Source organism: Aplidium turbinatum, chromosome 12 (assembly GCF_918807975.1).
Source record: "Aplidium turbinatum chromosome 12, kaAplTurb1.1, whole genome shotgun sequence".
NCBI classification, from domain to species: domain Eukaryota; kingdom Metazoa; phylum Chordata; class Ascidiacea; order Aplousobranchia; family Polyclinidae; genus Aplidium; species Aplidium turbinatum.
Window position 1 is genome coordinate 14,485,024 of NC_137483.1, and position 16,216 is coordinate 14,501,239.

The window sequence follows — 16,216 nt, forward strand, 5'->3', positions numbered from 1 at the left end:
AAGTTCCAAACAGGCCTTAAAACTCGTTTTTTTTCCGGCAGCATTCGTAGCCTACCGAGAGCTCCTTCTCGGCGGCCAAATCTGCGTGCTTGTAGGCCAAAATACAAATAACGATTGCGCAAGTAAATAGAATTAAACTTGCAACAAGGCCAAAATGATAAGCGTTGTTGAAAAATGATCAAGCGTTGTTGAAGTCTGGGTGACGCCCTGCTATAGAATCGTTGTACCACGCAATAACTGCTTTATCGGGATTGTAATCCGGTATTGCGGGACCATCTAACGAGGCTAAATTGTTTCAACTGCTCGCTGCTCAGTAAATTATTTCAACTGCATACCGCCTTTCATAAAACCTGACCATTTATACCGTTATGGTGTCACCATTGAGGGCAATAGGGGTTGTGACAAATTTGTGGCAGTGGCACCTGCCGCGGCACCTGCCACCAGTTTGCGTGGCACCTGCCACAAATTTGCGCGGCACCTGCCACAGTTTGCGTGGCACCTGCCACAATTTGCGCGGCACCTGCCACCAGTTTGCGTGGCACCTGCCACAATTTGCGCGGCACCTGCCACCAGTTTGCGTGGCACCTGCCACAGTTTGCGCGGCACCTGCCACCAGTTTGCGTGGCATCTGCCACAATTTATGCGACACCTGCCACCAATTTGGGCGACACCTGCCACTAGTTCGTGCGACACCTGCCACCCATTTGCCCAACTGCCACCACCACTTTGCGCGACTGCCGGCCACCAGAGATGTACCGGTACATGGATTCAAGGCCTATGAGAGGAGGTATGGCATACCGTACCCTTGAGGGCCCAGGCCTGTGATTGTTGGGGGGCCCGAAATTGTGATTTTTCCGTCTACGCGCAGAAATGTTTGGTTAAGACCATCATAAACGACTAAATTCAAGCATAAAAGTTGCTATTCTTTAGTCCCTGGGGGGGGGGGGACGTAATGCAGCAAAAGGGTCCGGAAAGGTAATTGAGTGTTTTGTGCACAAATTAGGGGCCCGAAGTGGTGATTTAATGCTTTACGTGCAAAAATGTTCTGTTAAAAGCACCCTAAATTAAATCATAAAAGTTGGTTACATGCTCCTGTCCGGGGGGGCGGGGGCATAGTGTAGCAAGGCTCAGCATAGAATCAAAGTTAGCTAGACAAGTTCACTTTGACAAAGTTATTAAAGTTTTTGCAGGAAAAAAGGCAAGAAAAATCTGTTTTGCTCAATAGCTCAAATGGATTCAGTGATGTACAAAATACGGTGCTCTTGTAGAATCCGGAATTCGCCTTTCTGGTCAATATGACGTCACAAAACGGACGCAACTATTATTGGGAGGGTGAAAAAAAGGAAAGTAAAAAGCGGCGGAATGGAGGTGATAAGGCGGAATGGATATGGCTTTTTTGACAATTTACTATGTTTTCACAATAAAAACATTATACCAACGTCGAGAGTTCGATACAAGGCCCTAAGATGGCATAAAACTTATCAATTTGCATAAATTCAACTAAAAATTTATCTAATTAAAGTTTAACATCAAAAATATGAAACCTTTGCCACTATGTGCTGTAGCTTTCTCATACTGCTCGGATTTTAATAATTTTACCATTGTTGGAAAGCACGATCATACATCTACCTGAATCAATTGGCTACAAATCCAAAACAAGTACTATTTTTATCTTGTGATGACATAAACTTCACCAACTTGTACTAATTCTCATAAGCCACCGTTTAAGCCACCCCCTGTTTGCTGTAATCGATAAATAGTCCTTCCACTAAAAGTGCTGTAGCTTTCTCATTTGTGGTCGGATTTTAACAATTTTGCCATCGTTGGAAAGTACAATTATATATCTACCCGAATCAATCAAACACAAACACAAAGTAAGTACCGTACTAGCTTTATCTTGTGATAAGTTAAACTTCACCAACTTGTACCGATTCTCAGCAATTTAATTTTTACAATAAACTTGTAGGGACCCGCGATGTAATTTCCATTGTTTTTAACTTTCTACAAAATATAATCCTCCCATAACATTTACGTTTTTAAAAAACTCACTTGTTGTGCACAAATATAATTTTGATAAATCATTTTCTACTTAAATAACCTTCCACTCGCAGCTTTCCCAAGTGATTCTGTTCAATGGCAATTCGTCGCTTTCAATCTTCTCCGCTTTAACAAACGGTTCACCTCTGCGACGGAATCTCACCAGGAGTTCACCCCAGTTCGTAAACATGTTGTTGGAATTTGCCAATTTTAAATTATGTAATTGCTTGTTTTTCTTTTATTTTGGAAGTGCTTTATTTACATCCGCACAAACAAGTTTCACACACAACATAAAATAAGCATTACGATAATTCTTACGTTTTAAATTCAAAAATCTATTCATTCTGAAAAGGCTAGTTAAAAAGTTTGGCGTTCTAAATTCTGCAATTCGAACTAACAAAATAAAATAAATTCTTTGAGGCTCATTGCGTTATCTCTGTGCCATCGAAGCTTTGTTACGCCAGCAGCGTATCTGCTGTCATCAGGGGTTATAAACTTTAAATTAAACAAATAAAAACCTTTGACCCCTGCAAAATCATTAAATAATTGAAAACTAAATGAATAGGCCTATGTCTTGCTTTATTCACCTGAAAAGTTTTATTTTATTAGTTATAAATTTTCTCCTTGGTTGATCCAAAAAACGGTCTTATTCCGGTAAGTCACTAACTTTTATGCTTTAAAGTTTAGCAAACGTAACATCATAGACGTCATACATCTTGATGAGTGTCAGACAAAAAGCTTTCAGACAATGAAGTTACTTCATTTCCGATATATTCAAGTTTCGCATAACGAATCACTGGAATCAGCTACCGTAAAATGGGGATACTTTGAAATCCGGGTAAACTTTGAAAAGTTCCCCAAAAATGGTTGACAGGGTAATAGGTTTGTTAATAACTCCCTAATAAAGCGAAATTTCTTGTTAAAAATCAATTTTTCGTAGTCCTTGGTAAAATTACTTTCGACTAAGTCTGCAATTTTGGTTGGAGACTAAATTTACTTCACGCTCCAGTAGTCCAGTATGATTTTACCAAAACAGCATGATGACGTGATGTGTTCCAACTTCTATGTGGTTCTCAGCCGTTTGATGGTATTTCAGCTCAGTTTTTTAACCAGATCTTGGAAATATCATCAAGATCTAAAAGGATTTTTTTGTATTATTGTCATTTTTTTAAAAGTCTTTTTTTCTGAAGAGCACGGTATCGTACTCTCAAGAATGAAGATACTAGGTTGTGCAATAGCAGCAAGTGTAGGCTGAGTTTTGTTGCAGTTTTATCCATTTTTTACCGAATCTATTACTTTTATAAGGAAGAAACCTTCGATTTTGCAGCGTTTTGCCTATTTAGCATTTTTTTTAGGTCATTTGGCATTTTTTGACCAGTTGTTTGGCATTTTTTCCATAAGTGGACCTGGCAACCCTGATCTGCAGCAGTTACTGGTAACTGAATATTCGTGGCAGTCTCAATATCCGTGGCAGGTAACTCAATGTCCGTGGCAGTTTACTCAATATATCCATAACAGGCAGCTTATATATGCGGAAGTTAACAAAGGCAACATATATCAATGCCAGGATTGATACCTTGGTACATTGCTCCGTCAAGTTCACGTCTGTAGCAATTAACTAACTATTCGTGGCAGTTAACTAACTATCCGTGGCAGTTTACTCAATATATCAATCAGGCAACTTATATATGCGGTAGTTAACTAAGGCAACACCCATCTATGTCAGGATTGATACCTTGATACATTGCTCCGTCAAGTTCACATCTGCAGCAGTCAACTAACTATCCGTGGCAGTTAATTAGCTATCCGTGGCAGGTAGCTAACTATCCGTGGCAGTTTACTCAATATACCCATAACTAGGGATAGTAGATTACCGGGATTGTTAACTAAATCCGCTTTTTTGTTCATCCGCAACATTAGAAGGGTAATTTTTTATTTTATTTACAAAATAATGTATTTTTTATGGGTTATATAAAAAGAGTGAAGTTGGTTTTGAAGTAATTTAAAGTTTTTAGTTGAAAGCAAGCCAGCAGCAAAGCGTGAAAAAAATGTCAAATTGGCAATTTACCCTTCTAATGTTGGCGGAACAACGGAGTTGCTCGTCCCGGTAATCTACTGTCACTACCCATAACAGGCAACTTATGTATGCGGAAGTTAACTAAGGCAACATATAGGGTAGCCTATCCATATCAGGATTGATACAATGATACATTGCTCCATCAAGTTCACGTCTGTAGCAATTAACTAACTATCCGTGGCAGTTAACTATCTATCCGTGGCAGTTTACTCAATAAATCAATAACAGGAAACTTATATATGCGGCAGTTAACTAAGGCAACATGTATCTATGTCAGGATTGATACCTTGATACATTGCTCCGTCAAGTTCACATCTGCAGTAGTCAACTAACTATCCGTGGCAGTTAATTAACTAGTACGGTACTGTACCGGTATCCGTGGCAGGTAGCTAACTATCCATGGCGGTTTACTCAATATACCGTTTTTGGTATGTTGGATTTTTCTACGTTATAGATAAAATAAAGTCAAATGAACTATTCCATATTAATCGGTCACTTCTTTCTTTCAGTTTTTGACAGTAATTCTCTTCCCCATAGAATATTAGCAGTAACTGTATAATATATAAAATATTAAATAATATTATACTATTTCGACAAAATTCTGACATTGAAAACTTCCGTGAAGCACGAAGATAAGAAATGTGAGTTTGTTATTGATTTTGCATATAATGTTAGTTTACCCTATTGTTAGCATAAATATAGCTTTTGGAGTAGGCTGGTAATATATTTCTGGCAAAAATATCTGTTTTACATTCATAAGTCATAATTAAATGTTTATGGGGTTACTTTGCACAGTATATATATTTTATTACACAGTTACTAACAAAAATATTATTTATCTTAGACTGACAATGCCTAGAAAGCATAAAAGATCACTTGGTTCAAGGAGCTACAAGGACTATGATGAAGAGAACTTACAGAAGGCAGTAGACTCTGGTCTGTCTCTAAGAAAAGCTGCAGAGGAGTGTGGAATCCCAATGCGACCTATCAAACATAAGCGACAAGCGTGATAAATGTCATTCACAGATGTTGGAAGACCAACAGCATTTTCAGATGCTGAAGACTCGAAGAGCATGCCTTAGTCCACATCATTCAAACATGTGGTTATTGGGGCCAGCCCCTTGATATATTGGACGTCAGAATGATTGGTCACAGAATACTAACACAACAAGAAAAGACTGTTGCTGCCTTTCGTAACAATATTCCAGGTTCTGACTGGGGTTACTCCTTCCTAAAACGAAGTGAAGCTGAAATTACCCAACGCCACTGCCAAAATATAAAGCGTGGTCAAGCAGAAGTAAGTGCTGAAACTGTGAGTGTGTACTTTAACAATCTAGAAGAAAGTCTTCTGAATGTGGATGTGGAACCACAGGCAATAATAAACTATGACGAAACAAACTCATCAGACGTCCCAGGCAAGAAGCGATGCATATTCAAATGTGGAATCAAATACCCTGAAAGAATTATGAATCATTCAAAAGGATCAACATCTGTTATGTTTGCTGGCACTGCATCGGGAAAAATGTTGCCAATGTACACTGTGTACAAAGCAGAGCACCTTTGGGATACATGGATGGAAGGAGGCCCAACGCATGCACGATATAACAGATCAAAGTCAGGTTGGTTCGACCATGCTTGTTGTAACGATTGGCTTCAGACTATAATTTAGCCATATATCACTATCAGAAACATCGATGGTCCAAAAGTATTGATTGGTGATAACCTGAGACCTGAGTTCCCATCTCATCTCATTTCGCAAACCGCAATTACCATTAATTGAAATGGCAATTAGGTCTAGGTACACTAAAAATTACAATTATTTAAATTAGGATTATTTCAAATGATCACTTATTCAAGCTATATATATAATTAAATAACATAAGCACGAAGTTCGCAATTCTGAATGGATTGCTCTAATTACATTTAGTGATGGAAAAGCGAATGGGCTGCTTGAAATGCTCAACATAGCGGACGACAGCACAACTCAGAAAGCTTTGTGGCATTTCAAAATATTGTATTTTACTGTAAATGGTTAGGCGTAAACTTTCGTCTGATAATTTCATTTGTAGACTGTTGTTTTATAAATAAACTTTTCAAGGAATCAGGTTTTTTCTGGAAGCTCCTACGTTCTTTTCTATGTCAATTCATGTTCATTTCATGTTTTTAAGTTTGAAGTAGATTAGCCTGTCTGATGCATTCACTTTGTTTCAGGTAAATTTTAGCAGGATAGAAGTATTCATGGGAGCTTACAACAAAAGTGGAACCCATTGGAATCTACTGGTATGTATACTTGTGTAGGCTACTCTGTTCTTACGGGTCTGCTACTATTCGGTGAGTTCCTAACTTCTAACCCCTAACCCAGGGGTTCTTAACCTTTTTTGTCTCGTTTACCCCTGGCCAAATGAAAAAAGTAAAATTTACCCCCACCATTTTGGTGGCCTCTTGTGATGTCATCGTGTCCAGTCAACCAAGGGAAGAAATTCAAGACATCCTTTTTTGTCTGGATTTACCTTGGCAATAATCAAAAACAAGCTGTTTATTTGCCGAAGACACGATTGTTCTTGATGGGTTCCTGTGAAAAATAATGTCTACTCAAATGACTTTTGTGCTTGCTTTCCACGAACAATTTTGGAGATTCTTGGAACAGTCGTTGAAAGATCTACTCGCATGTCGTCTTTGGGAACTAAGCGAGATCGATGTTTTGTTTTAATAGTCAACCATGTAGAGAACCCTGCTTCACACAGATAAGTAGTTGGAAAAGGTATAATAACTTCAAATGCACGCTTAGTCAGCGTAGGAAACTCTTCGACTAATCCATACCAAAACTTGGAAAAGTCACCATTGCACAATAAGAATTTGGAACAAAGCGTTGTTGAACATTGAAGATCAATCAATTCATCTTTGCAAAGATCATCGCCAGCAATACTTTCTAACTTGGCTTCGAAGGGATGAGTTATCCAAAGAGCAGTATTGTTAAAACTTTCACCTTCGAAGTAACCGTCAAAGTTTTTTTTTTCAAGGCGGCAAGGTGCTGGCATATTTCGACTTCGAGATCAGAAATCTCGTTACGACTTCTACTGACATTCCAATCATCAAATGTTGGAAAATTTGCGTAAACTCCTTTTTGAACTCTTCTACTCCACAGATCTAATTTTGTCTGGAAGCCCTGAAGTTTATCATGTAGCCTAGCCTACATCTATAATGGTAACACTTTTTCCTTGCATTTGCATAATGAGCTAGTTCAAACTTGAAAAAGTGTCTGTCAAGTAAGCCAATGCACCAATAAGTTTGTTGTCGCTAAAGTGCTTACTCAATGGGGATTTGCGTTCTCTAAGAAACATCTCGATTTCACCATGTAGTTTGAAAACTCGAGACAAAACAAGACCCCTATAGAGAGCCACCGAACTTTGGTGTGATAAAGGAGAACAGAGTGTTCTGATCTCATCTGATTACAAACCACTTTGAAAAGACGATGATTAAGAGCACGTGCCCTGATAAAATTCACACATTCAACCACATGTTTCAATACTGCTTTCAAATATTCTAGAAGGGTTTTACTTGCCAGTGCATGTCGATGAAGGCACAGTGAGTAGAAATGATGTTCGGTGCGCGTTTTTTCACCAGAGTTGTAAAACCAGACTTAGCACCGAGCATAGAAGGGGCACCTTCTATGCAAAGTAAACCCACATGATTCCAGGATATATTATTTTGTTGAAAGTACTTATCCAATTTTTCCAGTATCCATTTTTTCCAAAAATGTAGCACACATACGCTGCTGAAATGAAACTGGTAGGCCTACCGGTAGTCTACTTGCATGGAGATAAAAGAAAAATAAGAAAACTTACATTAAGCATAAATTTGAATTGAAATCGAGTGCAACACTATCAGTTTTTTAATAACTGAAAAAATGAAGTTTGCTTTAATTTATGATTCAGTAAATTTACCCCCTCGGTAGGTGAAATTTACCCCCTGGGGGTAAATTTACCCCCGATTAAGAACCCCTGCCCTAACCTTAAGCCCTAAACCTTAACCCTAAAACGGCAATGATAATTAGGCTACGGTACCCGATAATTTAAAAAAAAAAATGAAAAAATCCCCCGTTAAGGGATCGGACTCACCGAATCGGACTAACCGAATCGGACTCACCGAAACGGGCCATTCCGGTTCTTACCGTATGACTTTGCTTTGCGGTGGTATAATGTAACTTTGCCCATGCGCATACCCAATGTTTCAGATAGCCTATATATGTTATTTTGTACTGCAATAGAAAAACATTCGCTATGTTATCATCACATTTGCAGATTGCAACTTGACCAGGTAAACTTAACTTGTAGGCCTAAAAAGGCTGTTCCTCTCACTTCATCGTGTGTGTCCACTGTCCAATGCAACTAATTTTGTTCGCAGTATGTTCACATACCTTCTTCCACGGTTTATCTGGTTGAACCATATGGGACGACAAAAGAAGGAAGTTCTAAAGCATGTGACAGTTTAAAGTGAGAGTAGGCTATGATTTAAAAAAAGTTTAGTTTCGCATAACTCACATTGTTTTGCATTGCAATGTGTATATGTTCATGTGTAATGTTTTTGCGGATTATGGTACATGTTTAAGCAAAGCCTGGTTGCCATTTCTGTGTTTTAGGCTACACAGTGTTTGCTTTAGAATATTCTGTACCACACGAGTGAGCAAAACGGACATGGCGTTGAGAGAGGTGTGCTGGGTACCAGGGGAATTGTTTCATCTGAAACAATACGACGCCAACAATTGTGGCATTTTTGTGATCAAGGTAAGAATCCAGCTTGCTTAAACAACACAATCATACTTCTAAATTCTTATATGTTCGACAGCCCATAAGGTGATGCTACAAAACAAAAATATGTCAAAAATTCATTTCTTGAAACAACATTTTCTTTTGAGATGCAAGAGTAATTGGTTTGTTATAGTCTAGGAAACATCCGTGGCGACTGACGATGGTACACTATTGGCAACTATTTCGCGTGTTTATCACATACGTAGTCTTTACTGTAGCCTACATTACTGTAGTATATAAACCTATTGGTTAAATGTAGCCCATTCCATCCAGATGGTATTGTGCTTGATATTGTTTTGCACTACAGATTGCCTAACTTTCATTGCAGACTTGCAGTGAAAATAGGCCTACTACCCTACATTAGAACAGTTAGTTCTGGAAAGAGGCGCGCTTTATATCACAACGCGCCTCAGCCCTGGCATGCAGCCTTCATTTTCATCGATTTTTATTGCCCATCACAGATTAACCAACACCCAAACAGACCCATGGCGAAGATGAAGCAACTTCTACAGATTTTCTGCAAATCCGGTTCTTTTCAAAACTTTAGTGCCCTCATCATTGTTGATGTGTTGAAGCCTAATGGACTATCAAAGTGAAATTCATCAAACATGGAGTCAAAGACTGAATTGTTGTTCACTCCACGTCCAACGGTTCTAGGCGTTCGAAATAATCTTCCTTTGTTTGTTTGTTATCTTTATCCTGCATTGCGGGAAAGCGGACTTGAGCGCTATGCATCGGTGTACGCCTTCCGACGCGGACGTACACCTGACCCACGCTGCAGCCGACGACAATGTCTGTTTCCGGTTGTCTACTTTACTTATGACTTAAATTTGGTACTACCCATTACTCGAAATTGATCCCTGGGTAGAGGCAATTATTTCTAATTCCTTATTTCCTCAGATAACGGCAACAGCGAAACGGCAATAAATTTCCTAGTAGCCGAATATATTGATTTTGTGTGTGTTTTCATGGATTGACATTTTTGTTTGAAATGTTTTGATTTAACGTTTTGTTTTAATTTTTTTCTTAAATTCATGGTCTATGCGGAAATCTTGCATTACGGTATGCAAAGACAACTTTGGTCCTCAAAAGATTGCAAATAGGATTATTCTATTCCCTACGATCGTTTGATGAAGGTCCCCAATTTTTATGTAATTTTTACAGGTCCCCGGTGTGAAAAGGTTGGGAACCGCTGCTTTATAATTTTGGAGTCGATGTCGTGTTTAATAAGATATTGTGTTTCTTTTAGCGTACCGTGGTAGCCTGATGTGAACCTTCTGGCTTAACATGAAATAAAATACAAATAAACCAATAGCCTACATACGGTACTACATAGGCTAAAGAAGTTAAGTATTTATTTTCGGACTAACACATTATCTTGGTAGTGACGAAATTTATAATTAGCAATATGATTTTCAATCCAGTACATCATGAGCTAAGCCTGAAGGTGAAGGCTAACAAAATTTTTTAAGGGCATAACAGTCTGATGTATGTAGGGCCGTTGAGAGGATAGTTGTCCAGTTATTTAGTCAAATTGTAAATTAGGCCTACTACGTTTTCATAAATATATTTGTATTGACAAAATTTTGTTTGCACCACCAAAATGGTTAATGCAAAACTGTTTGAACGTTTTATTTTGAATCATCTATTGCCTTTCTTGAATACCAGTGACAATCAATTTGGGTTTAAGTCTGGTCATAGTACTGACATGAGTGTTTTCTTATTAAAACAAGCAGTGTCCTCTTATATCAGTCATGACACTCCTGTATATTCTGTCTTTTTGGATGCTTCAAAAGCCTTCGACAAAGTCAATCATCATTTATTGTTTGAAACGCTTATCACACGTAACGTGCCTATGTATTTTGTTCGCTAATGGGAATACTGTTAGTAAACTTTAGGCTAGTAAACAAACCATGCAAGTGATGTGGGGAGGTCACTTGTCCCAATCATTTACTGTGTCCAACGGAGTCAGACAAGGTGGGGTGTTAAGCCCCTATCTTTTTGCCGTATATATTGATTAGCTTTCTTATGAGCTCAATAAAACAAAAGTTGGTTGCTATGTTGGCAACTCTTGTCTAGATCATAGCCTGTTATGTTTGCTGATGACATTTGCTGCATCTCGCCTAGTTTGTGTGGCTTACAAAATTTGTTAGATGTTTGCCACAAGTATGCTGTTGAACATGAAATTACTTTCAATTTTAAAAAGTAATTTGGTATGTTATTCTCCCCAAAAATTTTATCTTTCACGTGCTTATTTGCTACATCTAGGTAAATCTGAAATTGTGTTCACAGACTCTGTAAAATACCTCGGTGTATTTATTGAGAGTTCTCTTTCAGATGAAAATGATATTTCAAGGCAAGTACGCTCTCAGTACTGTGCTGCAAATAATGCAAAATCTCATTTTTCTAAATGCTCACCCGCTGTAAAAAACATTGTAACTTATTTAGATCTTATTGTATGTCGTTTTACTCATCCCAGTTGTGGAACAAGTTTAGATCTTCTATAATATAATATATTCTATATTCTTCTATAATAAGTATGAAACGATTGCTTGTTGCTTACAATGACTCTTTCAGAATATTGCACAATTTGCCTCGTTATGTCAGTGCCCGTGAACATTAAAGTAATGAATAATGTAGCAACGTTTGATGCTTTCATTGAGGAAAAACATGTTTTCGTTTATTAACCGTTGCATACACTCCTCAAATCGCTTTATATCAGACATGATGTCATCTGATTGTTTTATCGTTCTGAATACTTTCAATTCTTCCAACGCTCATTGTATGTAAATTATAACAGTAGATATGTAAATTAAATAGATATGTAATAGATATGTAAATATGTAAACAGTAAATTATAACAGTAGATATGTGAACACACTGCCTATTTAGTGAGCTTTTAAACCGGCGGCATCCAAAGTGGCTCTCTGTGACCTTTGTGCATTTGCAGTTTGTGTATTATTTCGTTGTTTTGTTTTGGATATGGACAGCTTTGTCTGACGCAAATAAATAATAAATGAAATAAATATTCTTCTATGATAAATTGTTTTATTCTTCTATGTTTAGCCTAATTCTACGGCTATGATGAAAGGGATTAAACGTGTTTGAAGTTCGCAGTAAGCTAGTAGGCCTATACTATAGCTGCGTTAACTCGATCTAGGTTAAACTTTGTTTCAAATAGGCCGATGCCTTTACATAAGATAGGGACAGTGGAAGATCGGGACGACTTGCTTTACTAGTTTTTCTTGCAATATGGACAACTGGAGGGTCACTGCGAAATTTAAAAATTGGCAAAAATAACTTGATTTTACATAAATTCATTTTTATCAAATGAAATGCTATATTTTGGGTGGTAGAACATCGGCAGAACCTTACTACAGCAGTGTGAGGCTAACTATTGTGACCACTGTAGCGTGAAATCTATCGCTGCATTATTATGACTAGAATAATATTCAACAAACATAAACTTGGGCGACACATGTCACGAATTTGGGTGACACCTGTAACAAAATCGGTGACACCTGCCACCAAAATCGGTGACATCTGCCACAAAATCAAGGACACCTGCCACCAAAATCGGTGGCACCTGCCACAAAAACAGTGGCACCTGCCACCAAAATCGGTGGCACCTGCCACAAAAGCAGTGGCACCTGCCATCAAAATCGGTGGCACCTGCCACAAAATCGGTGGCACCTGCCACAAAAACCGTGGCACCTGCCACCAAAATCGGTGGCACCTGCCACAAAAGCAGTGGCACCTGCCACAAAATCGGTGGCACCTGCCACAAAAACCGTGGCACCTGCCACCAAAATCGGTGGCACCTGCCACAAAAGCAGTGGCACCTGCCACTAAAATCGGTGGCACCTGCCACAAAAACAGTGGCAGGTGCCGCGGCAGTGGCACCTGCCACCAATTTGTCACAACCTCGACTCATTGAGGGTGTGAAGTCATTAACCCACAGCGGAAACATTTCTCAACTCTAAAGACACGTGTTTTCCCCTCGGATGTCAACTAACTTACCCAGACAACAAAATCTGTCATTTTTACATTGATTCTACGTTTGCAGTCGCTAAATCAGTGTAAAAATGACGGATTTTGTTGTCTCCGTAGTTCTCCTTTATAACAACGATTCAATGTTGACAAAAAAATGAAAATATTGCCAGCCGATGTGAATTAGCACTTTGGATTAATACTTTGTTTAAATGAACGTCGAGAATTACAAACAAGACTTATAGCTGGTGATCGCAGCGTGATATTTTCCATAAAATAGCGAATGTTTCCGCACAATATAATGCAGCAGTGGTGATTATGACGCCCTGACCTAATTCTGCGTCCCTCTTTGATACTAGATATATTTGACAGTTAATCTACGATCATTCTATTGCAAGATTAAATAATTAGCTAGAAGAAACCGGCGGCCAAATTGGCCTACTGAAGAGGCACCGGCACCGGCGGTCATTCAAGGCACCGGCGGTCATTCAAGAACTACTTAGCGGCCATGGCCGCGATGGCCGCCGGCTGCTTTAAGGCTTGCAAAAGCTCCAGAAAGTTCTAAGTGGTAAACACCATTGATAAGGAAACGCTCTGTTACATCATAATTCCGTACAACCTGGTAGTAAAAAAATGGCAGTGTTGCACAGTACGATTGCAGTAAAATGAGCTGGCTGAGCGAATTTTCTAGAAAAAAAAATTCTAATCCCCCCAAAACGCCCATCATAAAATTCCGGACATTTGAGCATTTTTTAAAACTCCTCCCGGACGCAAAATTTAACACTAAATTCCGGACATGTCCCCAATTTTCTGGACGGTATGTCAACCCTAAACTAGGCCCTTAGTAGTTTTGTTCCCATTCACCAAAACACGTCACAGCCAAAATTTTATTGAATTTGAACTTCATTAAAGGGGTCAACAGTGAACTCGAAATTTTGGAAAATTAACGCATCCGTTATCACAGTATGTACAGCAAGGTAAGGAAAGAAAAGTGGAATAAATGCACAGTTACACTGTAACTTCCATTCCATATTATGGTTATGTGTAAGAGCAGCTTCTCAGGCTGTTTCATCGTAAATCAGTGTGTACATAAAACAAAATATAAGAGGTGGAAATGTTGAAGTGATGTCATAGAAATTGGAGAATTGGACGTCAGTGAAGCACTTGACTACTGACTGTGCTCCAGGCCTGTGAACGCGTTACATAGACCAAATTAAGTTTTAGTAAAGTCGTTAACTTAGCTCAGACATGCACATGTTTCAAAGCAAACTTAAAAGTTCACACCAACGTAGTTATATACCAAGTTCATCATTTATCCAACGATTCAACATTGTCAAACGTTGAATTGCGCAACTATGGCCACTTCTCTCAACTGAATCGATGTTAAAGTTAAGACTGTCTTATAAAAGTTAATTTACGTTGCTGTTATCTATCTTCAAGCTTCTATCTAGCTAGCTTCGACAAACCATTAAGCAAGCATAACTCTACCTAAACAGCAAACGAATCAAATTATCAAACAAAGATTATTTCAACTGCATATTGTACAACCACTAGTTTGTTCATTGTTCAAAGACAATGGCCAGATTGCAGGGAAACTCCACAACGTGACCGACGGATATTCACAAAATAGCTTTAAACATCAAACTTTGACTTGGATGTTGACCCCTCAACCAACTCCGATTGACAAAATATTTCACATCCTGTGTTTCTTCATTATTTGGAACAAAATTACCAAGGGCCGATCAAAAATTTCAACATCGGGGCAAGTGATGCACTCTAGTCCCTACGTATATCTGTGTTATATTTTGCTTTAAATCCACTCTGATTCTCATAAATAGAGACATATTTGTCAATTACCATCAAAATAATTAGCTCAATAATTTTAGACGTTACACTTGTCAAAGCAATAGGCCATAAAGTCCTCTAAAGTTTTTTGTTTAATACTCTTTGCTTCATTCATCTATTCTTCACCTTTTATAAAATAAGTAGGTTTGCGCGGACGACTTTGCAACAATATTTCAAAGACCCCCCCCCGCGGTTGGGGAGCGACCGCACCTATTAATTTATGCTGTAGAAATATACGGTACTTAAGTTTAAGGCTCACAAAACTTTACAATACATAAATCTGCAAAAAGAGGGTGTAGTATTGCAGTAAGATTGATTTAATCGTTAGAAATGCTTAATCAAACGTAAAACTCATTAGGCCTATAGTACTTGGGTAAGTGCATTTCACCAGATTTCTGCACAAACTACACTATTAAAATTTAAATGTTTATTAAAGAATTTGTACAAATAATCACTCCTAAAACATATCATCTGCTTATTTAGGCTTCCTAATTTAGGCCCTCAAATAGGCTACATCATACAATCGCATAGTGATACTCTGCAAATAGCAGATTTTTGCAGTGCGACCTAACTCCAAATTTGTTTTTTCGCTGAATGTCAATCAATCACATTAAGCCAAACGTGTGTGTGTGTGTGTGTGTTTGTGTGTTTGTGCTTCTCTCTTGGTTTCAACACTCTACATTTTTTCAACGTTATTTTGCGACCTTTTATGTTAGTCCACTTTACCTTTACCTCACGCTGGGGCATAAGGGACTCTGCTGCTTGTCAGTGCGGTGCGACCTAGCAAGCAGTGGGTGTCCCATCTATTCCCCTCCCAATGGAATAACAGGCCTTCGCACACTAGATGACTTGACGAAAAGTTGGCTCCAAGTCCTTCCATTCGGCTGACCACAAACTTTCTGCTTCCCAGACAGCAAACCAGTCATTTTTTACATTGATTTAACGTCTCAGACGTTAAATCAATGTAAAAAATGACTGGTTTGCTGTTCGGGATTCATACGAACGACCTTTTCCAGCTTGCAGACAATTTATTTAAATTATCTCTACCAATAAGAAAACAAATCAGTAGCTTTTTTTCGTTCAGATTTTAGGGAAAAAAGCTATTGATTTGTTTTTGTATACAGATTGACTTCGAGCAAAAAGTTTAGAGTTTTATGTCATTTATTGATTCGCTGAAGTTCAGATTTGTGAACGCCCATAGAGGAAGTGCCTTAGTGCCTGATCCTTTCTATGACTTTAATTTCTTTTCACTATTTGTCATAGTACCAGATCTTAGTTTTCCTACGTTTGATCTCTACCAATAATTTGTGTATTTGCCTTTTTTGGGGAATAACACGTCCAGTGATGTGCTGCCTTTATTTTTAACTGCTCGTGTTCAACCTTTAACATACCAAGCCTAGCTCACCAACGTCGTTTACCAAGGTGGGGTCTTCTAAGGACCCCATCGTTTTTATTGCTT

At 38.4% G+C, this 16,216-nt stretch overlaps 1 protein-coding gene across 1 annotated transcript; it reads left to right on the forward strand.

The window, feature by feature from the left end:
* Window positions 1–4,621: 4,621 nt before the first annotated feature.
* Window positions 4,622–11,958, forward strand: LOC145781315 (uncharacterized). Its single transcript, XM_082593092.1, has 6 exons — window positions 4,622–4,755; window positions 4,959–5,733; window positions 6,326–6,394; window positions 8,519–8,607; window positions 8,775–8,898; window positions 9,384–11,958. Exons 2-6 carry the CDS (start codon window positions 5,707–5,709, stop codon window positions 9,516–9,518), a joined length of 444 nt encoding a protein of 147 aa, XP_082449218.1. The 5' UTR covers window positions 4,622–4,755; window positions 4,959–5,706; the 3' UTR covers window positions 9,519–11,958.
* Window positions 11,959–16,216: the final 4,258 nt, after the last annotated feature.